General features: G+C 47.7%; 1 protein-coding gene across 1 annotated transcript in view; it reads left to right on the forward strand.

Annotated features, from left to right (window-relative positions):
* Positions 1-27,092, forward strand: part of SVOPL (SVOP like) — a 54,079-nt gene that overhangs the window by 10,074 nt on the left and 16,913 nt on the right. Inside the window, exons 4-9 of the mRNA XM_056123971.1 lie at positions 1,838-1,909; positions 3,974-4,098; positions 6,602-6,665; positions 9,513-9,638; positions 11,093-11,221; positions 25,999-26,072. Of these exons, the coding sequence (XP_055979946.1) occupies positions 1,838-1,909; positions 3,974-4,098; positions 6,602-6,665; positions 9,513-9,638; positions 11,093-11,221; positions 25,999-26,072 (590 nt within the window). The remainder of the gene's footprint in view (positions 1-1,837; positions 1,910-3,973; positions 4,099-6,601; positions 6,666-9,512; positions 9,639-11,092; positions 11,222-25,998; positions 26,073-27,092) is intronic.

Here is a 27,092-nt window from a genome sequence, read left to right on the forward strand (position 1 = left end):
TTTTAATAATAAACAATACAAAATAAATTATTTCCATTTCTGCTTTGGGACAGAGATTGGGGTTCAGGATGGAAGCATTCGAAATTTGATGGTGGGAAGGTGTAATAGTGGTGGGATTGGTGTTTGATATTAGATGTAATCAAATATTGTGAACTACTATACAAAACAATTTTTAAAAATTTTTTTAATTAAGGGGGGAGAAACAAAAAAAAACCTTCCTTATGTAAAGCAAGTTAAAGGGCTGGAGTGATAGCACAGAGGTAGGGCGTTCGCCTTACAAGCGGCCAACATGGCCGACCCGAGTTCGATTCCTCCGCCCCTCTCGGAGAGCCCAGCAAGCTACCGAGAGTATTCGATATGCCAGACACAGTAACAACAAAGTCTCCAATGGAGACGTTACTGGGCCTGCTCGAGCAAATCGACAATTAACGGGAGGGCCTTTACCTTTACCTTTATGTAAAGCAAGAAGGGAGAGAAGGAGAAAGGTCGAAAATATATTTGTAGGGCTGGAGCGATAGCATATCGGGTAGGGCATTTGCCTTGCATGTGGCCGACCCAGGTTCAATTCCCAGCATCTCATATGGGCCCCTGAGCACCTCCAGGAGTAATTCCTGAGTGCAGAGGTGCAGAACCAGGAGTAACCCCTGTGCATCGCCAAAAAGAAAAAATAAAACAAAAAAAAGAAAGGAAGAAAGGAAGGAAGGAAGAAAGAAAGAAAGAAAGAAAGAAAGAAAGAAAGAAAGAGAGAGAGAGAAAGAAAGAGTGTTTGTGGAGCGAGTTCAGATGCCAAGTGAGCCCCTGTCCTTTAATGACCTGGAAGTCACCAGACAGAGATCAAGAAAGGAGGACAGTGACGCTAAGAGCTGCCGGGAAGTGAAATGAGATAGAGCCTTATGGATAGACAGCGTATTGCCACCAGGCTGAGCCAGGACTTAGCGCTCTGTCGCCAGGTTCCTAACTCAAATCAGGATAGATCAAGCCAGTGAAAGAAGTAAAAGACAAATTGGTTTTGAAGAGATTCTATATAAGTGACCGGTATTGGTGTTTAATATTTCTACCTTTCTACCTCGATGCTATTCTGCTATTAGCTAGAATAGCATCGAGGGGCTGAAGCGATAGTACAGTGGGTAGGGCGTTTGCCTTGCACGCGGCCAACCCAGGATGACCCAGGTTCAATTCCTCCACCCCTCTCAGAGAGCCCAGCAAGCTACTTAGAGTATCCCGCCTGCACAGCAATGCCTGGCAAGTTACCTGTGACATATTCAATATGCCAAAAACAGTAACAAAAAATCTCACAAAGGAGATGTTACCGGTGTTCCCTCTAGCAAATTGATGAACAATGGGAGGACAGTGTTACAGTGCTAATAGCATCGAGATGGTTCTAGGGGCCAAGGAGATAGTACTGCTCCTGACTCCAGTTTGATTCTTGAAACCGCACACCCCCTTGAACATTTCTGACTCTGGCTGAGGTGGCCTCCAAGCATGGCCAGGGGGAGCGGGTCTGAAATTGCTGGCCCCAAGCAGCACCGCATCCTCGGACCCTAGCACTGAACCTCTCACCTGACTGGCCAAGTAGCATCAGGAATGTGCCCTGGGCCAAGCAGGAGGTCTGGGCTCAACCCGTGGTCTCCTGAGCACTGTCAAGACTCCCGGAGAGCACAGAGCTGGGCTCCTGAGCATCACAAATTTGGCCCCATAACCAAAGCTCAGGGCAAGAGTCTAGCAAACTCCACCAGACGCTTCCTGTCTACTCTCGGCTAAGATGGAAGGAGGTTTAATGCAGCGCATTCGCAGATGATCAAAGCTCTGCTTAGAGAATATTTCTTCTCGCCCCCAGATGGTGTTTTTTGGCTACATGGTCTGCAGCATCCTCTTTGGTGTCCTGGCTGACAAATACGGCCGCTGGAAGGTAGGTTGGCCCCAGGAGGAGTGACAACTGTCTCTGCAGGTGATGGAGTAATTGGGGGCAAAACCCTCTGTCAGCTGAGGTCCAGGCTTGCCTTCCAGCTGTTGTGGTCTTCGCCCCTTAAGGAACTTTTCCCCGGGGTGGAGGTGCCTTGTACAGTGGTAGAATGTGGAGATTTGCAGAGGTTTTGCTTCCAGTGACTTTGCTAAAGCTTTGAACAAAGTCACTTATTCAAGGTCACACACCCAATTCCTCAGGTCAGAACGTAAAGCGATGGCTTTGATCACAAACCCACATGTTCCTTCTAATTTCTGGTCAGGAAGACTTTGCTGAGCAGAAACAAAATGGGAGAGATCATCCCACACACACACTCAGTATGGAGAGATTCACTGGATAATTTGTGTGTGTTTTTTTTTTTTTTTTGCAGTGTTGGGGATTAAACCAAGAGTTTCATTTTACATATGCAAGAGACCAGTGCCCTACCACTGATCTACATTCCTGGCCCATGGCTGCATGTGTGTGTGTGTGTGTGTGTGTGTGTGTGTGTGTGTGTGTTTTGTGTATGTGTATGAAATGAAGTGAACTAGTGGAGCTCAAAGGTCATTCCTGGGAATTCTTGGGGGATCACAAGCTACCAGGAGACCCATAAATTGAACCAGGGTTGTCTGCATGTAAGTACCTTAACCCCAGTAGTATTTCTTCAGCCAACGTCTAAAACTTTTGAAGTACACAAAATAAATATTACCTACTCCTAAATTAATATGAAAGCAGCAGTACCTAAACTTTGTAAATGGAGCTGGAGAGATAGTATGGGGATTGAGGTGCTTGCCTTGTACCCCAGTTGGAATCCTTGGTACCATATAATGATCCTAAGAGCACCACCAGGTCTCACTCCTGAGCAGAGTCAGGAACAGAGCTAAGCCCTGCCTACTGATAACCCCTCAATTGTAAAGAACTCTAAAAGACATTTTGTAAAAGGAAAATTCACTGTATAATTTTCGTGTTTCCTTTTTTTATGGTATTGGGGATTAAACCAAGAGTTTAGTAAATGGTCAAGAAATCTTCAAAATAATCCTAAGAATTAACAAAAGCAAAGTTTTATATAGCAAGATCAATTATTTTTCTTATTGAATCTGTAAGTAATATTTCTTTATTGCTCGGTTTTTCACTTTAGGGATGTGACACCCAGCGGTGCTAGGGGCTTACTCCTGGCTCTGTACTCAGGGATCATTTTTGGTGGTGTTTAGGGGACCATACGGGGTGCCAGGGATTGAACATGGTCTGCCACTATTGAGCAGGGCAAGCTTCCTAACCACTATGCTATCTTTCCGGACCCGAGAAAATAAGATTTTAAAAAATTATGTTAGCAGATTAGTCTTTGAGTTGGAGAATGAAGTATGTTGAGATATTTTTCCTTTTTGTTTCCTCCTATTTTTCTTTGTGAATTATTCTTATAATTAAAGAAAAGACAAACGTCATAAGTTTTCTCTCACACTCATCCCAGCACAGTATTTTCTGTGCTTCTGACATTCCCCGGGAGTAGGACGGGCAAGGATTTGTAATCACACATACACGTTCAAATTCCTGGGACCAGTGGGGCAGCTCCACGAGCTGAGCACATTTTTTCATGTGGTAGGCCTGAGTTCCACCCCCTTGACCTCATGATCCCCCAAAAGCACCACCAGGAGCATCTGAGCACAGAGCTGGGTCTCTGAACGCCCTTGGGGGTGGCCCAAAATTCAAAACCTAAACCAACAGTCAAGTTCCTGATGCTTGCGCCAGCGCCCCCTGCTGGACAGTCTCTCCATCACAACTGGGTGTGCCCTGGTGGTGAATGGTTTGGGATGAGCTGCCCAGTGTTTGTGGGAAACCAGCGGGCTTGCACCACACCAGTTTGTCCGGAGCATGCATTGGGATAAACATAACACACACACACACACACACACACACACACACACACACACACACACTAAAAATAAAACAAAAACCTCCTTCAGATGTTAGCTTTCTCCAGAGCCTCTCATCCAGTAGTTCCCCTGTTACGTCTCCTTTTATTCATTGTTTCAGATTTTGTTCCTCTCATTCGTGTGGGGCGCCTACTTCTCCTTGCTGACGTCCTTCTCGCCGTCCTACACCTGGTTTGTCTTCCTGCGGGCCATGGTGGGCTGCGGTGTGTCCGGCCACTCTCAAGGGTAAAGTCTTCACATGAAGGACCCGGGGGGCAGGGAGAGATATAGGAACCCCTAATTTTCACACGTGCACTCTGCTTGATCGCTGGATAGCATCGCCACGTTGCAAACCGACACATCACTCGAGCAAATTATTTTCTAGCCTTGAAAAAACAAGTCAGCAAACAGACACATGTCACTTTCCAGTTGGAACAAAATGATATTGGATGGTGAAGCTTGTGGAATGCTCAGTAGAGCCTGGGATAACTTTGTTGGTTTCTAAGACTGATTGATCAAAAAGCACCGTAGATAATATTCTGTTCATCTGAAAACAAAAAAGCACCAAATGTCACACAAATATGGGTTCAGATGCAACTGAATTAGTTCATTTCTTGAGAATTTGTTGGAAGAGATGAGTTTGCCCATCAGCACCTGTGAGCGTTAGGAACTCCCGTGTTCGAGCACTCTTGCCTCTGTTTAAGACAGTGGCGCTGTGAATTTGTGAGCAAGGGGGAGAGAGGTAAACCCACTCCTGCATATGCTTCTGGGCTTCCACGGTGTGTCTGTGTGGGAAAGCTGCTCCCTGGCTGTTTTAGCACTTGGGGGGTTCTTCCTTAAACCAGGGGACCCTCTCGGGCTTTTTCCTCCTGGGCGCCTGGGAGCAAGTTACTCTGGGATTCTGTTACAAGATGTCAGTGCACCTTATTATTACTTGGATGTGTTTGGGGACCAGTGGTTCTTCCTCGGGCACAGGGAACATACCACTGGGCTTTGGAGATCTAGGGGGGATACGAGTTAGGTGCGATTTTGAAACACCCCTCAGGACATAACTGGATAAGTAGGCTGGAACTTACCCAAGCCCTGGTTAATAACTGGGGCTAGAGGAGAATTATTAGAAAAGTGATGGAATATGACACTGTAGTTTTGTTTTCTACTCAGAAGATGAATGTGTGTTTAGAGACCAGGATTGTCTCTTGACCCATTAGTTGGGGAAAACACTTACTTTCTCTTGGTTACTTTTTAAATTTCTCAAGTATATTAAATTTGTCTAAGTTATCTAGACATGTGGACTATTTAAAAATATTTTGATTGAAGTATGAATGTCATGGCATATTAAACTAGGTTTGGGTACGTAACATTGCAAGTTAATATTTGTCTTCCAATATTTTAGAAAGGGGATCGAAGCGTGGGCAAATATTTTGCTAGTTTCTCTGGGCGAAAGAGATCCCACGTGTAACAATCCCATTCCTCTTAGCCATAGAGGTGACTTGGTGGATAAATACCGATGACTGTCACCAAGATGGGAAGAAGAATGTAGATAAGAGACTGGTCTGAAACCTCCTTATACTTCTGTGTGACCTTCCATCTGGGTCTCTTACCCAGGGGTTAGTGGTAACAGAATCTGCTGTTGGATTGTTTAGGAACAATCGTTGGCCTTCACACACTCCCACCCATGATGGCACATAGGACACAGTGCCATCCATTTTGCCCCCATATCAGCCAATTCTCTAGCTGGATACTTTAGGATCAGTTCTGACTATAATTAGACTTGACTCAGACGGGTAAGGAGAACTCAGACTCACGAGACAGCTTCCCTTCCCTCCACCCTGGGCCCCGGCTTCAGATACTCTTAGATCCTTCACATTTTTCTACCCAGCTCGACTCTCCATGGAAGTATCCATGGATCTTTTCTCAGGCTTGACGATTTGCTAGGGCGGCCAATGGAATCCAGGAAAACTGTTTACTTAGTATGGTAAATGGGTCATTTTTGAAAAGCTTTTTTTGTTTGGGAGCTATGTTCAGCCGTGTTCAGCGATCATTCCTAGCTGTGCCCCAGGGGACCATATGTGTTGCCGGGGACCATACTGGAGTTGGCTGTGTTCAACGCAAATGCCTGCATGCCTGGGTCTCTCTCTGACTCAACTGTAAAGTTTATTTGAAAGGCCATTTGGTGCAGGGGGATGGAGGGCGATGCCCAAAATTGCTCCTTGGGCAATGTCTTTCTTTTCCACCCAGTGGGGTCATGTGCCCTCCTGAACCCATCCTGTGCTCTAGAGAGTTTTATGGATGGTTTATCACTGAGACAAGGCAGATCACTAACTCCTGTCCAGCCCCTCTTCCTTGTCTGGAAGACAAGGGGTAGCAGGAAAGTTCTAGGCTTCTGATCCTGGCTTGGCCTTTCTAGATCCCCTTAGCTAGGAACTCTGGCCTTGCCCCATGAGAACAAAAGATGCTTTTCCATCTGCAAAATTCCACGGGATGAGAAGCGCTGTGTTGCACCCAAGGGAGAGACCAAGCACAAGCAGAAATCAGTGGAAGAGATCAAAAAATTGATAATTTTTTTAATAAAAAAATTTTAAATGCCTTTACAAAATTATGATTAGTTTATAATGATGAAGGTCTATGTGTCTAAGCTATTTGTCCCTGTGACAAGTAAAAGGAGAACTGATTATTTTTAAACGTCATTTGGCTTGGATTTTATAAGAACAAAATTACTGTGTGTGTCTCTCCCCTACCCCATGTTCAGACTCATCATAAAGACCGAGTTCTTGCCGACAAAATACCGAGGCTATATGCTCCCTTTGTCTCAGGTAAGGCCACGGAGCAATGGCACCCAGACTTCTGGTCCCCTAGGATGTGATACACCTGGTTTCTCTTCTGGCTGATTTTTTGCTTTCTTGTTTTGGGGCTGCACCTGGTGGTGCTCAGGGCTTACTCCTGCCTCTCTGCTCAGGGGTCACTCCTAGTGGTGCTGGGTGCAAGGCAAGCACTGTCCCTCAGGCCCAATTGTTGATTTTTTTTCTTTTCTTGCTGAGCTTGGGGCCTCTTGGCATCACCAATTAATAACATTTGGAACAGTTGGCCCTAGGAGTGTACAGGCAGGTTTTCTGGGTCAATACAGGACCTGTATTGTCCAGTAGAAGTCCGTAGGACTCAGTCACTGTTTCCTTAGAACCAGGCGATATTCCCAGGATGGTTTCCCTGGGCTGACACAGCCCAGGGGTGTGGGTGAGCTGAGCTGCGTCTCCCCACTGAGACTACTCTCCTGCCAGTGTCACCCTGGTCCAATACAGGTGGTGTGTCTATGGCTGGTCTGTGCCAGTGGGGAATGTTTGGCAAGGACCATCTTCCAGCTGGGCCATTGATCCAGGATAGGCTGCTCCCAAGTCTTCTTCAGGCCTGCTGACTTTCATCAGAGTTTTTGCTCAAAAAAAAGATATTCCAGGGGCTGGAGTGATAGCACAGCGTGTAGGGTGTTTGCCTTGCATGCAGCCGACCCAGGTTCGATTCCCAGCATCCCATATGGTCCCCCGAGCACCGCCAGGAGTAATTCCTGAGTGCGTGAGTCAGGAATAACCCCTGTGCATCGTCAGGTGTGACCCAAAAAGCAAAAAAAAAAAAAAAAAAAAAGATATTCCAGTCTAGATTCCCTGAGGGCCGGGTTTGGGGCTCAAGAGCAAAGTGTGGTTGGTGAATGCAGCCAACCCAGTTCAGATCCTGAGTACCGCTAGGGGTCACTCCTGAGCACAGAGCCAGGAATCACTCCAGAGTACCATGGGGCATGGCCCCAAACCCACTCCCTATTCCCTGTAATAATGGGCTGATTATTTGTCTGTCTGAGGATCACATCCAGAGGAATTCAGTCAGAAACTACAAGGCACCATGCTCCAGCCCCTTGAGCCATCTCCGAAGTCCCATCCATTGATTTAAGAAGGATTTGGTCGGGGGCTGGAGCAGTAGCACAGCGGGTAGGGTGTTTGCCTTGCACGTGGCTGACCCGGGTTCGATTCCCAGCATCCCATATGGCCCCCCAAGCACCTCCAGGAGTGATTCCTGAGTGCAGAGCCAGAAGTAACCAGGTGTGACCCAAAAAGACAAAAAAAAAAAGAACAGTTTGGTCATTTCACTACTAAGATCCTTTTCAAGGCTGACCCCCTCCCTCTAGGTCACCTGCACTTTATGTCCCGGCTTTATTAGTCTGTCTGGGCCGAGGTCACGCAAATGTTGTCACTACCGTGACATTACGCCTTTCTCTCCAGAGCCCCTAGCATTTGTGCAATCATTATTGTCTTTTTTTTTTTTTTTCTGAAATAAAATTCTGTGGTTGGGGCTGGAGCGATAGCACAGCGGGTAGGGCGTTTGCCTTACACGCGGCCAACATGGCCGACCCGAGTTCGATTCCTCCGCCCCTCTCGGAGAGCCCGGCAAGCTACCGAGAGTATTCGATATGCCAGACACAGTAACAACAAAGTCTCCAATGGAGACGTTACTGGGCCCGCTCGAGCAAAATTCTGTGGTAGTAAAATCATCTTTCTTTAGCCAGTGCCCCCGAGCCTTTTATTATGTCACCATCTCTGTGCTGTGCCATGTGTGTTCCTGCTTCTCCTCCCTCTCTTAGAATTGTGCCCTTCCCATTCAGTGGGGCCTGGCCACCATGAGTCATTCCGTGATGTAAAGTCATCTCGGAGATGCTTCAGTGTAGAGTGTATGTGAAGAAAATACATACTGTGTGCCTGGCATAAGCTTGGGGGTGGGGGGCCGAGAGGGGGTGATATATACTAGTACCAATGAGTACTTGGGAGAAGAGATGCTTTCCACCTAGTCTTGGTGCCTTTTGAGTTATGAGTCAGTGATTGGATAATCATTTCCTATTCAAGGGAAAGTCCCCCTCTGCCACCTCTTAGCAGACTCCATTTTTATTTATTTATTTATTTATTTATTTTTAAATCTTTAATTTTTTAGCTTTTGGGGTCATACCCAGCGTTGTTCAGGCGTTACTCCTGGCTCTGTACTCAGGAATTACTTCTGGTGGTGCTTGGGGCACCATCTGGATTGCTGGGCATCAAATCTAGGTCCACCATCTGCAAGGCGAACACTCTACCTGCCATAATATTGCTCCGCCCCGAAGACCCCATTTTTAATGTCAGTTTGGTGACAGGAGCCACCCTTTGTTTTAGGTAAATGTTCCTCTCGCAAGAACATGGGGAGTGAAATGACATCCCCGGGTGTTGGAAGGAGGGCTGGGCAGGGGGAGGTGGGGGCTACGGGAACCACTGGCTTTTCCAGCAGTGACACCCATGTTGACCCCAAGGTTCATAATAATCAGTCCATAATAACCGGGCGTGAGGGTGTAGTTTGGGGCTACGCTCAGGGGTGATTCCTGGCTCTGTGCTCAGGACGGTGCTCAGGATTTGAACTGGGTTGGCTCCACCCACACTTTGTTCTTGAACCCCAAACCCAGCCCTCAGGGAATCTAGATTAGGATATCTTTTTGAGCAAAAGCTCTGATGAAGATCAGCAGGGCCTGAAGAAGACTTGGGAGCAGCCCATCCCGGATCAGTGCCCCGGCTGGAGGGGGCTGGCTGGTGGGCTGGGTGGCGCGGGTCGCAGGGCTCAGGGCGCGCGCACACGGGACTGGGAGCGCGGCTGTCCCGCAGGTCTTCTGGCTGGCCGGCTCCTTGCTCATCATCGGCATGGCCTCCGTGATCGTCCCCACCATCGGCTGGCGCTGGCTCATCCGCATCGCCTCCATCCCTGGCATCATCCTCATTATAGCTTTCAAGGTGAGCTGCTGCCCGCCTCCCCTCCCGGCATCCAGGCCTCCAGGCCTCCCTCTCGGCTGGTGTGGGAAGGGCCTTGGGCAGGGCTGGAGTTCCAGGACACCAGTGAAGGCGTGATCGTGCACAATGCGTTTGGGGACAGCAGTAGACTGGGGTGGTTGGGGTGAGGGGGCTCAGGACGGGCGGCGGGCAGGCCGGGAAGACGGGCCTGTGGCCAGGTTTCCTGGGCCATAAGGACCAGGGTTGTAGGCAGTGAGGAGGAGGTGGTCTCCTGCTGGCGAGAAGCCAGGCTGAGTGCTCCCCGGGCAAGAGGAAGATTTCAGAGGCCAGAGGAGCAGCTGAGAAGTTGGGGCCCCCATGGGAGATGAGGAAGGGTCCACAGTCATGGAACTGGGGCACTGCCGGAAGGGAAGCTTTCCTGAGGGTGGCCTTGCCCCAGTCCACTTCCCTCTCCATGGCTCTGCATGTCCCATGTCTGTGGGGGCTTCCAGCTGCTCCTACCTCCCGAGGACTTGCGTGTGCGGCTTGCAGGTGAGTCTGCACTTTCTGCACTGGGTGTGGGTGTGTGTGAGTGCCCGTGTGTGGTGTGTGAATGTATGTGAGTGTGTACAGGTGGGTGAGTGCATGTGCGTGAGCATGTGCATGTGTGAGTGCATTGAATGTGTGCATGTGTGTGATGTGTGAACTCATGTGAATGCATGAGTGTGCAAGTATATGTGCGAGTGTGTGTTTTTGTGTGAGTGCATGTGCAAGTGTGTGAGTGTATGTGTGTGCATGTATGTGAGTATGTGTGTGCATGTGCATAAATGAATGGGAATGTGCATATGTGTGTGAGCACATGTGTGTATGTGTTGAGTGTGTGTTTGTGTTAGTGTGTCTGTGTGTGTTTGTGTGTGTGTGTGTGTGTGTGTGTGTGTGAGATGTGACCTGATGTGGAGGGATGTCCTGTCCAAGGTTCTTGCCATGTGTCCTGAGCTACTGGGAGAGGCTCTTGCCACCTGTGACTCTGAACTGAACTAGAAAAAGCCACTTGGAAATAAGACAAATGAATCAATGAATGAGTAAAGTGATGATTTAATAGCAGATGTATTTGGGGCTTTATCTAGTTTTTTTGGTGACCAGATATAGTTTCTGGGATCTGACCTTCTTTGTATCAGTCAATCAATGGTCAATCTGGTTTCCTTTGCTGTGTACAACTTTGCTTCCAGTGGCAGCTTTCCGGCCTCCGTAGAGCTTGCTCAGAGCGAGATGGCAGGTGCCGGGGTTTCACTGTGTTCAGGGTCCCTGCGCCAACCTGACGGCAAGCCCAGCATCCTGCTGTGTTACGTCGCGGACCTGGGACCAGGCAGCGCCTCTTTTGTTCCAAATCAACTTGAATGCAAAAGAACGCTTGCTGGTCCCTTCACTCTGGCGGCCGCACCACGGTGACCACTCTTGTCCTTGTCTCCTGTGCCCAGTTTATTCCTGAGTCAGCCCGGTTCAACGTCTCCACTGGGAACACGCAGGCTGCCCTGGCCACACTGCAGAGCATCGCCAGGACCAACCGTTCAGTCATGCCCGAGGGGAAACTGGTGGAGCCCGTGCTGGTGAGTCCCAGACACGAGGGGGGCCCCTTGCAGGGTGCCCCCAACCCCTCAGTCATGGTGGGCCCAGGGAGAACTTGGCTCTCTGGTGCCACCCCTGGAGGGCAAGAGTAATGACCAGAGGCAATGGGACCCGCCCAGCTCCCCTTCAGCACACTGACCCTCTCTTGGGCTAGCCTTGCTCCCTGTCTCGGGGCTCTACTTGGCTGTGCTTGGGGCTTACTCATGGCTTTGTGCCCAGGAATCACTCCTGGTGGCTCTCAGGGGACAATTTGTAGGGCCAGAAATCAAATTCAGACTGGCTATGTGCAAGGCAAGTGCCCTACACGCTGTGCTATTGCTTCCATGCGTGTTTTAGTTTGGGGAGCCACAGTTGGTGGTGCTTAGGGCTCTTCCTGGTTTGATGCTCAGGGGTCGCTGCTGGTGGTGATTGGGAGACTATATGCAGTGCTGAGGATCTAATTGCCATGGGTCATGTTATGCCCTGTACTATCTCTCGGTCCCTAATGTTCTTTGTCTTTTTTTTTAAACAAGACACTTTAAAACAATAAATGAATCAAAGATGGACTACTTCAAAATTATGTAATATTTGCAATACATTTAGAGCTGGTATATTTTACAAAGGATTGATGACTTCATTATTATTTTTTATTTTTTTATTGTATCACCGTGAGAACAGTCACAAAACCTTTCAGTTCAAGTCTCGGTCGGTTATACAATGATCAAATACCTGTTCTTTCACCAGTGCACATTTTCCATCACCAAGAACCCCAGTATACCCCCCTCCCAGTCCCCCCCAGCCTGTGTGGCAGATTTCCACTTTACTCTCTCTCTCTCTACGTTGATCACACTCAATATTACGACAAAAGACCCAACATTGTTATTTGGAATTTTCCCCAATATTCAAACCTGCCACAAAGACATCATTAGATAATTTGTTTTCTATTGCTGATTATGAAGAGCATATGATGTCGTGTGGCCACAATAGCGGCCACACAAATTTGGATTTCTGATATTTTAGTAATAAACCTAGAAGGATTACTGCCAAAATCCCTTGGGTTTCGAGTGTTCTTTGTCTTTTACTAGTAAGTTTGACCCAGAACTCAGGAAGGAAGGGTTCATGCCAGTTGTTGAATCACTGTACATGGTTCCCTGAATACCGCTGGAGTGACCCCTGAGCACCAGGAGTGACCCCAGGACTGGGTATAGACCCAAACCAGAATAAACCCATTATCCCACACTGTTCGCCCATGCTCACACTGGCCTTTTAGTAAGCATTTACAAGTAAGCACTTCGTAAAACATTCTTACTTTACTTTGCAGTGCCTTACCCATACATACACAAGCTTCAGAGTTGAACCGTAGAACCAAAAAAAAAAAAAAAACAAGCTTTCTTTCAAAGGGTTAAGACTCAGTCTGTCATTCTACTTTCTTTGGTGAATTGAGGAAATTGGGTGCCAGGCTTCAAGGGTTCAGAGGTCAAGAAGCTACTATCTGTGGGCCATTATCTCCCACCTTTCAACCATGCCAGGATGATTACATCCTAGCATGTGGAGCATGATGGGAGGACTCATTAGTTGCTAGGCAACTGTGATTAAATGAAGGATGCTATTATGTCTTGTAGAGACTGGCATGTAATCTTTAAATAGTTATGAAAATTTGATTGTCAGCAGTATAAAAAAAAAATAAAACTGGTTGCAGAGAGAAAGAATCTTAGCAGAGACAATGAACTCAAAACCAGGGACAGCTGTAGGAAAACAAAGGCCCAAATCTAGCTAGTTGGTCCAAGTACCAGTGTTTTTTTTTTTTTTTTGGTAGGGGGTGGTTGTACCCGGCAGTTCTCAGGTTTTACTCCTGGCCCTGCACTCAGGGATCATTCCTGGAAGGCTTAGAGGACCATAGGGGATGCCAGGGATTTAACCCAGGTGGTCTGCATGCAGGGCAAGTGGCCTCCCAGTTATACTAATGCTCCAACCCAATGTGTACTACTGTTTTAAACACAAACACAAACACCGTGCTCCCGTTATTCATCGATTTGCTAGAGAGGGCCCAGTAACGTCTCCATTTTGAGACTTGCTGTTACTGTGTTTGGCATATTGAATACGTCACGGGTAGCTTGCCAGGCTTTGTCGTGCGGGCGAGATACTCTCCGTAGCTTGCCGGGCTCTCTGAGAGGAGTGGAGGAATCGAACCCGACTTGGCCGGGCTGGCTGAGCACAAGGCAAATGCCCTACAGCTGTGCTATTGCTCCAGCCCTTAAAAAAATGAATGTTAATTATTTTGGTCACATCCAATGGTGCTCAATGCCTACACCTGGCTCAGTGCTCAGCAGACCATATGGTGTAAAGGGTTGAACTTGAACATGCACGCCAGCTCCTTGAGCCATCTCCCTGCCCCTGGCTCACCATTAAAATATCAAACAGGCATTGAAATGCGCTGAAGTGCCCCGCCTCTTCCCCCCTCCTTTTCAGTCTTTCTTCCCCTCCTCCCTTTCCCTCTTCCTGCCACCCTTCCTCCTTCCCCATCCAGCCCCATTCTCTGTCCCTGGCCTCCTTCCTGCCCTTTGTACTTTGTACCCTTTGTACCTGAGGCTGAGGGTTCAGCCTCAGGTCAGATGGGGCCGAGCCCCAGCACACAAGCTGAAAGCCACCGTGTGCACTAGAACCATCCTCGCAAGGTTCTACCAGCCTGACAGTCAACCACAGACACTGATTTCTGTGCTTTTCTGGAAGCTTCCACGTCTGAGCTGATGGCTTCTGCAGAGGTGACTGCTTCTGAGGGCCTTTGTCCACCATGTGGGTGTTTTCTCCCTGTGGGTTTGGTCTTCCTGATATCTTTTCCTTTGTTTTCCTCTTCCTCTACCTCCTCCTCCTCTTCCTCTCCTCTTCTTCCTCTTTTCTCCTTTTGGGCCACGCCTACTGATGCTCAAGGGCTGCTCTCAACTGTGTCCTCTTGACCACTCCTAACCAGGGACCATGCAGTCTGGGGACAGAATCCCACATGTATGAGCTCTACTCTACTGAGGTCTCGCTGGCTCTTGTTTTCTTATAAAGAACATTAAGTCAGACTAAATGAGAACCCAACGTAATAAGCTCGTTTCATTGTCTTTAAAGACCTGATTTCCAAATATAGACATTCTCTCTCTCTCTCTCTCTCTCTCTCTCTCTCTCTCTCTCTCTCTCCATGTATTTGAGGTTTTTTCCTTTTTTTTTTGTTTCCCCCTAACTTTATTTTAAACACTGGTATAGGAGCTGGAGCAATAGCACAGTGGGTAGGGTGCTTGCCTTGCACATCGCCGACCTAGATTCGATTCCCAGCATCCCATATGGTCCCCTGAGCACCGCCAGGAATAATTCCTGAGTGCATGAACCAGGAGTAACTCCTGTGCATTGCCGGGTGTGACCCAAAAAGCAAACAAACAAACAAACAAACAAAAAAATGGTATACAAAGTTGTTTGGTTATCGTGTGGATATGGTCGATGGTGCTGAATCCTTTGCGGAACCCGGCTTGCTCCCATGATTGTCCTTCATCTAGTGTTCTGCCAATCCTATTTAGGATGATTCGAGTGAACAACTGGTAGATGACAGACAATAGGCAGATCGGGCGATAGTTGCCAATGTCATGGATGTCTCCCTTCTTGTACAGTAGTACAGTCCTGCTGATTTTTCATTGGGACGGAACCTTGCATTCAGACAGGTAGCGTGTGAAGTGCCGAGCCAACGTATTGATGAGTACTGACGGCAGGTTCTTCAGGTGTTCAGGTCTGACCTTGTCTGGGCCGGGTGCTGTTCGTTTCTTTACTGACGAAATGGCGTGTCGGATTTCGGAAGGGAGAACATTGGGAATGACATATCCATCCTGTGGAATTTGTTATGTCGGCAAGTGGACTTGGCTATCGAAGAGATTTGAGTAGAAGTCATGGATAATCTTCTCCATTGCCCTTCTGGAAGATGTGATAGATCCATCAGGATGTCGGAGGGCAGTCATCTTGGTCTTGTAGTTGGCGAAGGACAAGCGGGTGTTATGAATACTTTTCCCAGCTTCTGCCACTTCTACCAGCACTTCTGCTTCTTCTCTCTTTGAGGGCTTCCTTGATCGCATCTCTGCACTGCTTTGTGAGCTCGGACGCTCGCTTGCGGTTGCCTGAGGCATGCACCAAACCATGTTGGCGAATAAGCTCAAGAGTTTTCGAAGACAGGTGTTTTTTTGTGGCTATCTCTCTCTTGGTGTTCCTTGCACAATCATGGAGGTGCTGAACTAGTTGATCGTATTCCTCATCAATGTTGTCAACAATGGCATCTTGCCATGTTGCCGCAATAGTGCCAAAGAGCTCCCAGTTGGTGGTGGTTCTGGGAGTTCTCTTTTTAAACTTTGCAGCCCTTTCTACCCGCTCTGTGAAGTAGAATTTTGCACAAAGGACACGGTGGTCTGATCCCGTTTGGAATTTTGGGACAACAGCGACATCAGTCAGGCAAAATCATTGATTGAATATGATGGGGTCTATTTCATTGTGGAATCGTCCACCGGAAGACTCCCATGTCCAACGTTTAGATTCTGCCTTCTGGAACTGTGAGTTACCATGGATGGTCTTGGTCGACATGATGAACTCAGACAGTCTCTCACCCTGTTTGTTCCATTCTAGGCCATGGGTCCCTATGTGAAGTTCTTCGACTGATCTTCTCGGTCCTATCTTGGCATTAAAATCACTCACAATGATCTTGTAGAAGGTATGGTCTTCTTTATAGAACTTCTCCAGCTCCATGTAGAACTTCTCAATTTCATCATAATTAGATGTTAGTGCGTAGACAACTAAGATAGAAACTGCCGGCAGTGAGCCACATCTATTCAAATGTAAACATCCGATTCAGGTTGTTAGGCATTCAAATGAATCAATGCTCATGGCCAAGTTTGTGTTGACAAGGACACTGATGCCTCCAACACCTCTTTTATCGCATGTTCCGAGGAACAATTCTTCTCCAGTGTAGAAAACGAATGAAGGACAACCATGCGAGCAAGCCGGGTTCCGTAAAGGATTCAGCACCATCGACCATATCCACACGATAATCAAGCTCATTGAGGTTTCTCGGGAGTTCAAGATGCCGCTCTGTCTAACGTTCATTGATTTAAAGAAGGCCTTTGATTCTGTTGAGACGGAAGCGGTCATTGAAGCCCTAGCCAATCAGGGCATTCAAGCTCAATACATCAAGATCCTCCATGAGCTGTATTACGGATTCACTACCAGGATCTCACCATTCTACAAAGAAGTAATTGATGTCAAGAGAGGGGTTCAGCAGCGTGATACCATTTCACAAAAACTCTTCAGTGCCACCCTCGAGAACATCACGCAATGACTGGAATAGGAAGGAATGGGAGTGAAGATAGATGGTCGGCAACTACACCACCTCCGCTTTGCTGATGACATTGTTTTAATAACACCAAACATTAGCCAAGTGGCACAAATGCTGGCCAACTTCGACCGTGAGTGTGGAAAGGTTGGACTACAGCTGAATCTTACGAAGACAATGTTTATGAGAAACAGCCTTGTTCCTGACACTCCATTCACTCTCAACGGAACGACCATCTCTGAATGCAACAGCTATGTGTACCTAGGTCGAGAAGTCAACATGACAAATGACCTGGCACCCGAGCTGCGCAGGAGGAAGAGAGTGGCTTGGAACGCCTTCAAGAGCGTCAAAGAAATAGCTAAGAGGATGAAGAACCTCCGGCTTCGGGCACATCTCTTTGATTCCACTGTTCTTCCTGCATTAACATATGCCTCAGAGACCTGGGCCCTACGCAAACAGGATGAGAATGCTATTTGGGTCTCCCAAAGAGGAATTGAAAGAGCTATGCTTGGAATATCATGTTTCATTCAAATGACAGAAAGAATCCGGAGTTCTGACCTCCATCGACGATCAAGAATCAGGGATGCTGTCTCGTTTGCCAAGGTGTCAAAAATCAGATGGGCTGGTCACATAATGAGATTTAAAGATGACCACTGGACTAGAGCTGTTACCAACTGGATTCCACAGGATGTCAAAAGACTGCGTGGCCGCCCACCTACCAGATGGTCAGACTTCTTCATCAAGATCATGAACGATCAGTTTGAGGCTCTTCGTGTTCCTAGAACGAACAGACACCATTGGGCTACACTAGCATGCGACAGGGACAAATGGAGACGTTACTGGTGCCCGCTCAAGCAAATCAACAATTAATGGGAAGTCAAGTGATCAAGTGACAAAGTTGTTTATAGTACAGTTGTTTGGGGCATTCAGTGTTCCCGCACTAATCCCACAACCAATGCGACCTTCCCTCCACCATTGTCCCCAGTTCCTCCTCCTCCCCACACACACACCTGCCCCCTTTGCAGGCACAAAATAATTTATTTTATATTTCTTGTTGGGCTGGAGCGATAGCACAGGGGTAGGGCGTTTGCCTTGCACGCAGCCAACATGGCAGACCCGAGTTCGATTCCTCCGCCCCCCTCGGAGAGCTCTGCAAGCTACCCAGAGTATCTCACCCGCACAGCAGAGCCTGGCAAGCTCCCCGTGACGTATTCGATATGCCAAACACAGTAACAACAAAGTCTCCAGTGGAGACATTACTGGGCCCACTCGAGCAAATCGATGAACAATGGGAGGACAGTGACAGTGATATTTCTTGTTACAACAAAAGGGTAAATGGAATTATCAAAAAATAGTTCCGCGAAAGAAAATTTGTGAAAATGGTTCTGTCTCATGATGGTGTTGTTCCTAAAGTCATTGTCTGAGGATTTCCTGAGCTGTTTGTTGCTAGTCTCCCCTTCAGTGTTTAGTTGTTTTTGCTCATTGAGCGTGGTGGGCTTCTATGCTACTTTTCAAGTTTTCATCTAATTTGCTGTGCTCCAACTGGGCGATCAGTACTAGAATTTGGAGAAGCTCCCGGAGCTGTGAAACTAGGATGATACTTTGGCTTATGGTCTCCTGAGCTTAGTTGTGAGGCTGAGCTATTTCTATGGAGGGGCTGCAGGGGTGGGGAGTCTGCTGGGGCTTCTGGACAGTGGGGGAGGGGTGGAGAGAGGCTTCCTGCCCCCACTCCAACAAAGTCCCATAGTCTGCAGTCTCCTTTCTCTTTGTGGTAGGTTTATAATAGTGGCATTGTGATTGGGGGGAAGAAAACCCCAATACCCAGGATGATTTTACTTTTTTTCTTTGTTTGACTTTATTTTTTTTTTTTTGGTCACACCCAGCGATGCACAAGGGTTACTCCTGGCTCTGCACTTAGGAATTATTCCTGGCTGTGCTCAGGGGACCATATGGGATGCTGGGAATCGAACCTGGGTTGGCCAAGTGCAAGGCAAACGCCCTACCCACTGTACTGTCACTCCAGCCCTGATGATTTTACTCTTTATAAATTTATTGGCAGTTGTTTTGTGTCCCTGCATATGACCTATCCTAGAAAGTATAACATGTGCTCTTGAGAAAAATGTAAATTCAGTTTTTCTGGCAGGAATGTTCTATAAATATCTACTCAGTTCATTCTTCAAGGCTATTGTTTGCTTATTAATTTTCTGTCTTAGTTATTCCCCTGCCCATGGCTGTGAGTGGGGTGTTAAAATCACTCTTTAGTTCTATTAGTAATCACTTTATGTAATTTGGTGCTGCTTTATATATATTGAGAAGTACAATGTCTTCTTTTTTTTTATGAAATTCTTACTGTCTAATATCCATTTCTCTCTGTTATGATGCTTTTAACCTATAAATCTGCTTTATTTAAAAGTGATGCACCTGGGGAACATAAAGTAACAAAATAGGAGACTAACACCCAAGAATAGCCGAGATAAGTACCAGGAGGTTCACTCCATGGCTTGGAGGCCAGCCACACATGCTAGGGGAAAAGGAAGCTCAGATAGGGAAGGGAGCACCAAATAAAGGGCTGTTGGGAGGATCCTCCCAGGATGGGAGAAGCATGATGAAAGTAGACCATAGACTGAGCATGATTGCCACTCAGTTCCTCTTTTGCAAACCAAAGCGCCCAAAAGGAGAGAGAGAACAAAACGGAATGTCCTGCCACAGAGGCAGGGTGGGATGGGGAGGTGGGGGTGGGAGGGATACTGGAATCCGTGGTGGTGGGAAATGGGCACTGGTGGAGTGATGGGTACTCAATCACCTTATAACTGAAACCCGAGAACAAATATTTGTAAGTCATCAACTGTACCTCATGGTGTTTCACTAATAAAAATTAAAAGAAAAAAAAGTTATGCTACCTGCCTTTTTCAGGTTACTATTTGCTTGTAACTACAATATGCCATGGAGGGGGTGTGTGTGACTGTTTGGGTTTATTTTCTTTGGAATTCTTCGTGTCAATCACATTTGGATGTTTAGTCTCTTTTCCAAGTCTAGGAAGTACTCAGCGATTGCTTCTTCAAGTAGGTTTTCACCCCTTTCTCACTTGCTGCTCCTTCGGGGACCCTGTGACCTGGATGTTGACCTCATGGTGTTGCTCCCTGGGGTTCAGACTCCAGTGCCAGGGGCACTCAAAGGGCTGAAAGTCAGCTTTGAATGCCTGAGGCCCAAGTTTCACCCCTGGCAGGGCAGGTCACCTGAGCACCACTGGGGAGTGTTTCCCAAGCACCCAAGCCCAGAGTGCTCTCTGGGCACCACCAGGGGTGACCTTCCAAGCAAAAGTAAGTGCATAAAAAACCCACTGGTCTCATATCTTCCCATTCCTTTTCCTCTTTGCTGGTCTAGTTGGGTGTTTTCATTGGCCTGGCGCTCCTGCTCACTGACTGTCAGCTTTTCCTATGTGCCCTAGAGTCCCTCTAATGCACCCTTGGGCCCCATTATTTCTGGCAGAAACTTCTTCACATCTCCTCTTGCTCTCTATGCTGGCAAGTTTGGTCCTGTTTGGCTGATGGAGCCCTAGAGCCAGCCTCCAGGCGAGGCTCTGGAGAGATAAGCTACTGCTGGAGGGAACTTGAATTCAAACTTCCTGCAGCTGCTGGGGGCTGAGCTCGGGGGAGGGTCCCACCCAGGGCTCCTCCGGGCCAGGGCCAGGCTTCTCCCAGCAGCCTCAGGGGCGCCTGCCTGTTTGTCAGGGGACCACACCCAGCAGTGCAGAGATGACCCCTGGTTCTGCGCTCAGGAATGCCCAGGATCTAACCCAGGTCTGCTGTGTGCAAGGCCAGCACCCTACCTACTGAACTATCTTTCTGGCCCCCACCTCTGCAGCTGGAATCTTTCCAGGAAAAGAACCATGGGGGAGCAGTGAGTCACATCCTGAGGTTGGGACCTCCACATAGGAAGCCAGGAGGGATGCAGTTCCTAGCCCCACCCAGCATTTCAGCCCTGGCTACCCCTGCCCCTCTTTCCTCTCCTTGACTTGCTGCACTGCCTTTGTGGCCCTAGGGTCTCTGTTGTGCTGCCATTGGAGACAGGGTGAGCTCCTGCCTGAAGCTCAGAGCTCACTGGGGTGCAGTGGGGAACAAGGGGACCAGGGACGCATTGAGAGAACAGGCAGTCTCTGTAAGGAAGGAGGCCAGTGGGGGAGAAGGAGGGTATGAGCTGACTCCAGGCGTAGCTATGGGAGGGAGGCGGGTGGGCAGCCTGGACAGGAGACCCCCCCCCAGTCTCATCACCAAGGAGGCGTGGGCAACCACCCCTTGGTTGGCCACTGGAGCCCGGAAGGCAGCACCTTAACTCAGATGCGGGGCGGATGCCCAGCGGATGCCGGACACAGCTTTCCAAATCTCCAGGTGTCCTGGGAGAGCCACAGTCATGCCTCAGCCCTGGGGGGGGCGCACACAGCAGACAGATGGAGGCTGATCTGGAGGCCTGGACTCCAGGCTGGCGCTGCCTTCATCGCTCTGTGACCTGGGGCAAATTGCTGAGCCTCTCTGCACCACAAACCTTGTGCTGGAAAATGGAGGCTCCCACTAGATGGGAGGTTTTCCAGGGATGGGCCCCCCCGAAGTCCCCACAGGTAAAGCAGATGACAGCAAAGTGGCTCTTGTTCCACACCCGGCCCCCATCCCCTCATGGCGACCCAGGAGCTGAGCTGAGGTACGGCAGCAAAGAGCCCGTTTCTGTGTGTTCCCCCCCGCCCCCCAACACACCCGCACCACACACACACACACACACACACACACACACACACACACACACACACCTCAGCCCCTGCTTACAGGCACTTCCCCTGCATCCTGGCTCTGGGTGGGGGGAGGAGGTGGGGTGGGTTTTCTGCTGGGCTCTATCCAGAGCATTTCCGGTTTCTATAAAAAGTCATCACTGACTGTCACCTTTATTCTCTTTATCCGCAATACTTGAGAGGCCTTGACTGTAGACAGGGGTCATGACTGTACTGTATTTTCTTTCTTTTTTGCTTTTTGGGTCACACCCGGCGATGCTCAGGGGTTCCTCCTGGCTCTGCACTCAGGAATTACTCGTGGAGGTGCTTGGGGAACCATATGAGATGCTGGGGATTGAACCCTGATTGGCCATGTGCAAAACAAATGCCCTCCCTGCTGTACTATCGCCTTGGCCCTGTGTTGTGTTTTCAATACTCCTCTTTCACTGCCAGCCTTTTCGTTTCCTGAAAGTGTTTGAGGTCTCTCTGTTTCATGGTTAAATTTTATTTTTTTCGTTAAAAATGTTTTATTAAGACACCGTGATTTACAAAGTTGTTCATAATAGAGTTGTTTCAGGTATCCTATGTTTCAACACCAATCCCTCCACCAATGTCCCCAGGTTTCCTCCCACCCCCCACCTGCCCCCTTGTTAGGCATATAACAAGTTTATTTCATCTTACTTGCTCCAATTAATCTTAAAGGAATGGTAAGCAGGGTTACCAGGAAATAAATCATTAAAGGCCAATTTGTGATGACTGATTGCTGCATGTTTTTAACTTTTCTTAATCTAGTAGAGGACAGTCATATGCACATTAGTAAGCCCATACTCAATGCCATATGATGGGAAGTTTCTCCTTTCCTTTCAAAGGAGATTTTTTAATGTTTCTTGCAAAATTGGTTTCAAGGCTATAAATTCCCTAAGCTATTGCCTGCTTCTTCAAATCTGAAATCTGAATGATAATCTAGTTGGATAGCGTATTCTTGGTGAAGTGTTCATTTCATTGAGTTTCTGTATTTTATCCCTTATCCTTCTCTATTCTTCTGGCTCATAGAGTTTCATTTTAGAGATCTGCTATATATATCTAATGGGCTTTCCTTTGTATATAAGATCCATTTTTGCTGCTTTCAATATTCTCTCTCCATCTTTGGACTTTGTCAGTTTGAGTACAGTGTGTCATGGGGTTTCTCTAATAGGGTCTATTTTCTTTCTTTTAAAAATTTTTTTTCAATTTTATTTTCATGAAGTTGTTCACAATAATTGATTACATTCAATATTTCATCACCAATCCCACCACCATTACACCTTCCCACCACCATTATTTCAAATTTTTCCACCATCATCCAAGTCTGCCCCACAGGCAGAGGGTAAATAATTTATTTTGTATTGCTTGTTATGAATACTGTGAGATGTTGCATGGTCACACACTTCTGGAATTCTACAATTGTGAATAACTAGGGTCCAGAGGCATTTCTGAGGCATGCTGCTCTCTTCCGAGATTCATTGATGAGTCTTCTGAATCATGGCTGTTAATGGGCTTAAATGGCTCCCAGAGGTGGTTCCTGGGTGTGACTCCCAGGAAACTGGAAGGGCGGGGAAATGGGGGAGGTCCTCCATTCCCAGCTCAGTGAAGCCTGGAGTTGTCAATCACAATACCTGGGTTTTTCAGCAGGTTCATTCTCATGTGTGAGGGGCTCTGGAGGAGCCTGTAAAGCTAGCGGTGAGTGTGGCGGCAGTTGAGTTCTGGAGGTTTGTGGCTGCCAGGGTTCATTTGAGCTGCCAAATGATGAACACGCCTGCCCTCCTCCGAGGTGCCCCAGTGAAATCAGCCTGGCATGGGGTGGGGAGATATCTCTGCAGTATGCTGTTCTCTTCTGAGATTCATTTGTGAGTCTCATAATCGGGTCTATTTTCACTGGGACCCTTTGGGCCTCTTGGATCTCAGTGCCTGTAATCCTCAACTCTGGGAAGTTCTTATTGATAATTGTTTTTAACTATTTTTTTCTTTTTTTATTTATTTTTTAAATTTATTTATTGAATCACTGTGGGAAAAGTTACAAAGCTTTCAGGTTTAAGTCTCGGTCATGCAATCATCAAACACATTTCCCATCACCAGTAGTTATTTTTCACCACCAAGAACCCCAATAACCATCCCCCCCCCACAACCCTCCCAATGCCTGTGAGGCAGATGAATTCAAGTTAACACTCTACCTACTTTGATTAGATTCATTGTTTCGACAAAAGATGCACCATTATTGTTTAGAGTTTACACCCCAAAATCAGACCTGCTGAAAAGGCATTGTGAAATAATTTGTTTTCTACAGCTGGTTTTCTACTAGAACCAAATGATTTTGGATTTCTGATATTTTACTTATTAAGCCTAGAAGTATTTCTGCCGAGAGTCAGATAATTATGAGATTGGTTTCTGTGACTCTGGAGCCATGGCCGTGCTGGAGAGCCGCTCGTGGGGGGCAACTTCTGACCTTGGTAGGGCATGAAGGACGAGCCAGAAACGCCCCCCCCCCCCTTGCCATGAGGTTTCAGTTCCCCCATCACGACCGGCCCATACCTGACTTTCCAGAAAGCTCTGAGGAAGCCACCATCTTGCTGTCCAGAGGGAAAAAGGCGGAAAGGAGCAACACCCTTTCCCTCCTGGGCAGGCATGGTGGTGTGGATTAACACATAGTCCATTCACTTTTCTGCCACAAGCTGCTGGGCTCTGCATTAAGTTCTTGTGCTTCTGGAGCCATGGCTGTGCCAGAGAGCTGCTCGTGGGGGGCAACTTGTGAGACCTCGGTAGGGCGTGAAGGACGAGCCGGGAACACCCCCCTTCCCATGAGGTTTCAGTTGCCCCGTCACCATGACCGGCTCATACCTGGCTTTCCAAAAAGCTCCGAGGCGTGTATGTGTGTGTGTACACACACACACACACACACACACACACACATCCTACCATGCTCTTCATTTCTGTAATTTCTAATTTTAGTTTCTTTCATTTCAACTCAAGCTTCCTTGTGCTTTGCTGACTACCTGTACTATTGTTTCTTTGAGCTCATTGATCACCTTCATCATGGTGTCACTAAAGACATTGAGAATTTATTGAGCTGCTTGGTGTTATGTATGTCTTTGGTGATATATATTTTCTCTTATTGAACTTGGTGGACTCCTATGTGGTTTTTTTTCAAGTATTTTTTTTTTTCTGTGAGTGGTGACCCTCCTGGAAGACACTGGGATGGTAAGCAGGTCAGGAAGGAGCAGTGGTGTGGGGTCTTAATATGGTGTAGGTCTGGTGTGGAGGCTGCTGGGACCTTCTGGATATGGAGGGGCTCTGACTCCTGTCCAGAATAGGCCCAGTGATGCCAGCTGGAGTTCAGCCTTGCCTGGGTTGGTGGGGCAGCAGCAGGCAGAAAGTTCTCATGGTTACTGTTCGTGTATCCATATTTCCTCTCAGCCCCCTGCTCTCCAACAGCACCATGAGAAGAAGCGCAAGTAGCTTAGAATCTGCAGTTCAATAATCTGGGACCTGATAATAAAAAGTCAGAAAGGCCGTGGGGAATGTGTGTCCAGAGCTGCTGGAGAGATAGAAGCCATTGTCCTCCCGTTGTTTATCGATTCGCTTGAGCAGGCACCAGTAACGTCTCCATTGTGAGACTTGTTGTTACTGTGTTTGGCATATCGAGTATGTCACGGGTTGTTTGCCAGGCTTTACCATGAGAGAGAGATACTCTTGGTAGTTTGCTGGGCTCTTGGAGAGGGACGGAGGAATCAAACCCGGGTCGGCTGTGTGCAAGGCAAATGCTCTACCCATTGTGCTATCACTCCGGCCCAGGTGTGGGTGGTGTGGGCCGTAGAGGACATGATTCCCCCTAGCTCATACACCCTGTAGGCTGGACCTCATCTCGCTGGGTCTTTCTCTTCTGCTTCTCTGCTTTGAGCTGATCTGAATGGATTGCTGAGCCCTCCCCCACTGATACCTGTGCTCTTACCATCATTCCTGGGTCTTCTCCCTTTTCCTGAAGAAACTCTTTTTTAAATTTTTTTAAAATTTTTTGTTTTTTGGGTCACACCTGGCGATGCACAGGGGTTACTACTGGCTCATGCACTCAGGAATTATTCCTGGCGGTGCTCGGGGGACCATATGGGATGCTGGGAATTGAATCGGGGTTGGCCGCATGTGAGGCAAATGCCCTATCCGTTGTGCTATCGCTCCAGTCCCTCCTGAAGAAACTCTTAAAACATGCTTCCCTTTTTCCTTTTCCTGCTTCTGCAGCTTTCACCTTCCTGGCACTAAGGTGGGAGGGATGCTGATGTAATGCCCTTTTGCTTACTTACCCCCCAGTTGTGCTGTCTTAACCCGAAACCAGTCACGACTTGGAGAGATAGTACAGGAGTTAAAGCATTTGCCTTGATCCCAGCACTGCCTGGTTCTCTGAGCCCCACCAGGAGTGATCCATGAGTACAGAGCAAGGAGTAACCCTGATCATGTCCAGGTGTGGTCCAACCCCTCCCAACAACAACAACAACAACAGCAAAACAGTGATCTGTGGGTTTGGCGGAGTGGTCCTCATGGGAACCGAACCTATACTACTCTGGTTTTCTCTACGCTAACACATTAGAGATGCTTTATGTTCATCTTTCAGCCACTAAATGGAGTCTGCTTTTCCTTTACACATCCAGGACAAGCGAGGAAGATTCAAGGATCTCTTGGATCCAAAGTATTTAAGAACAACACTGCAGATCTGGCTCATTTGGTAAGAATTGACTCCTTCTAAAATGAATTTTTCTTTTTTCCTTTTTAATCTTACCAGAAGATTAAAAGACTGGAGTGATAGCACAGCGGGTAGGATGTTTGCCTTGCATGCAACTGACCCGGGTTCGATTCCTATGTCCCTCTCGGAGAGCCCAGCAAGCTACTGAGAGTATCCTGCCTGCATGGCAGAGCCTGGCAAACTCCCTGTGGCATGTTTGATATGCCAAAAACAGTAACAATGAGTCTCACAAAGGAGACATTACTGGTGCCCGCTTGAGCAAATCGATGAACAACGGGAGGACAGTGCTTTTAAAAGAAAAAAAGTTTATAATCTTCCCATCTGAGTTGCTGGGGATAAAACTCAGCTTCTCCACAGGAAAGGCGTGTGCTCTGCCACTGGGCGATGTCTCAGCCCCTCTGTGGTCATTTATTTTTTTTATGTTCTACTTTTTATTGGTGGGGGGGTGCTCACTCAGAGATATTCAGGGCTTTCTCCTGCCCCTGAACTCAGGAATCACTCCTAGTGGGGTTCAGGGGACCATTTGCAAGGCAAGACAGGCTCTTACCTGCTGAACTATTGCTCCAGGCTTATTATTCTTCATATTTTTATATGAGCTCTCCTTGTCCTTTTCACCACATGACAGAATCTGATCTTGAAAATCACCAACACTGAAATTCAAGCAAACTGACTTTGGCAGTCTTTACAGTTACAAGGTTGTTCATGACTGGGTTTCAGTTATATAATGTTTCAACACCCATCCCTTCATCCAAGTGTAGTACACTTCCCACCCCAATGTCACTAGGTGATAGATTGCTGACCTTAGCCGGCACGGACAGAGACAAGTAAAAATGAAGGAAATAGGAGAAGTTTATTGGGGGGCACTCCTGGATGGAACTCTATGAACCTTGGGTGAGCCAGCCCTGGAAGAGGCAGAGGGGGCTTTTTAAGTTGTTTTGGGTGGGAAAAGGAGAGAACGGAACAAAGACCAATGAAACCGGTGCGCTTGATCTGGCCTGTTAT

The sequence above is a fragment of the Sorex fumeus genome, unplaced genomic scaffold, assembly GCF_029834395.1.
Source record: "Sorex fumeus unplaced genomic scaffold, SorFum_2.1 ptg000048l, whole genome shotgun sequence".
Lineage (NCBI taxonomy): Eukaryota > Metazoa > Chordata > Mammalia > Eulipotyphla > Soricidae > Sorex > Sorex fumeus.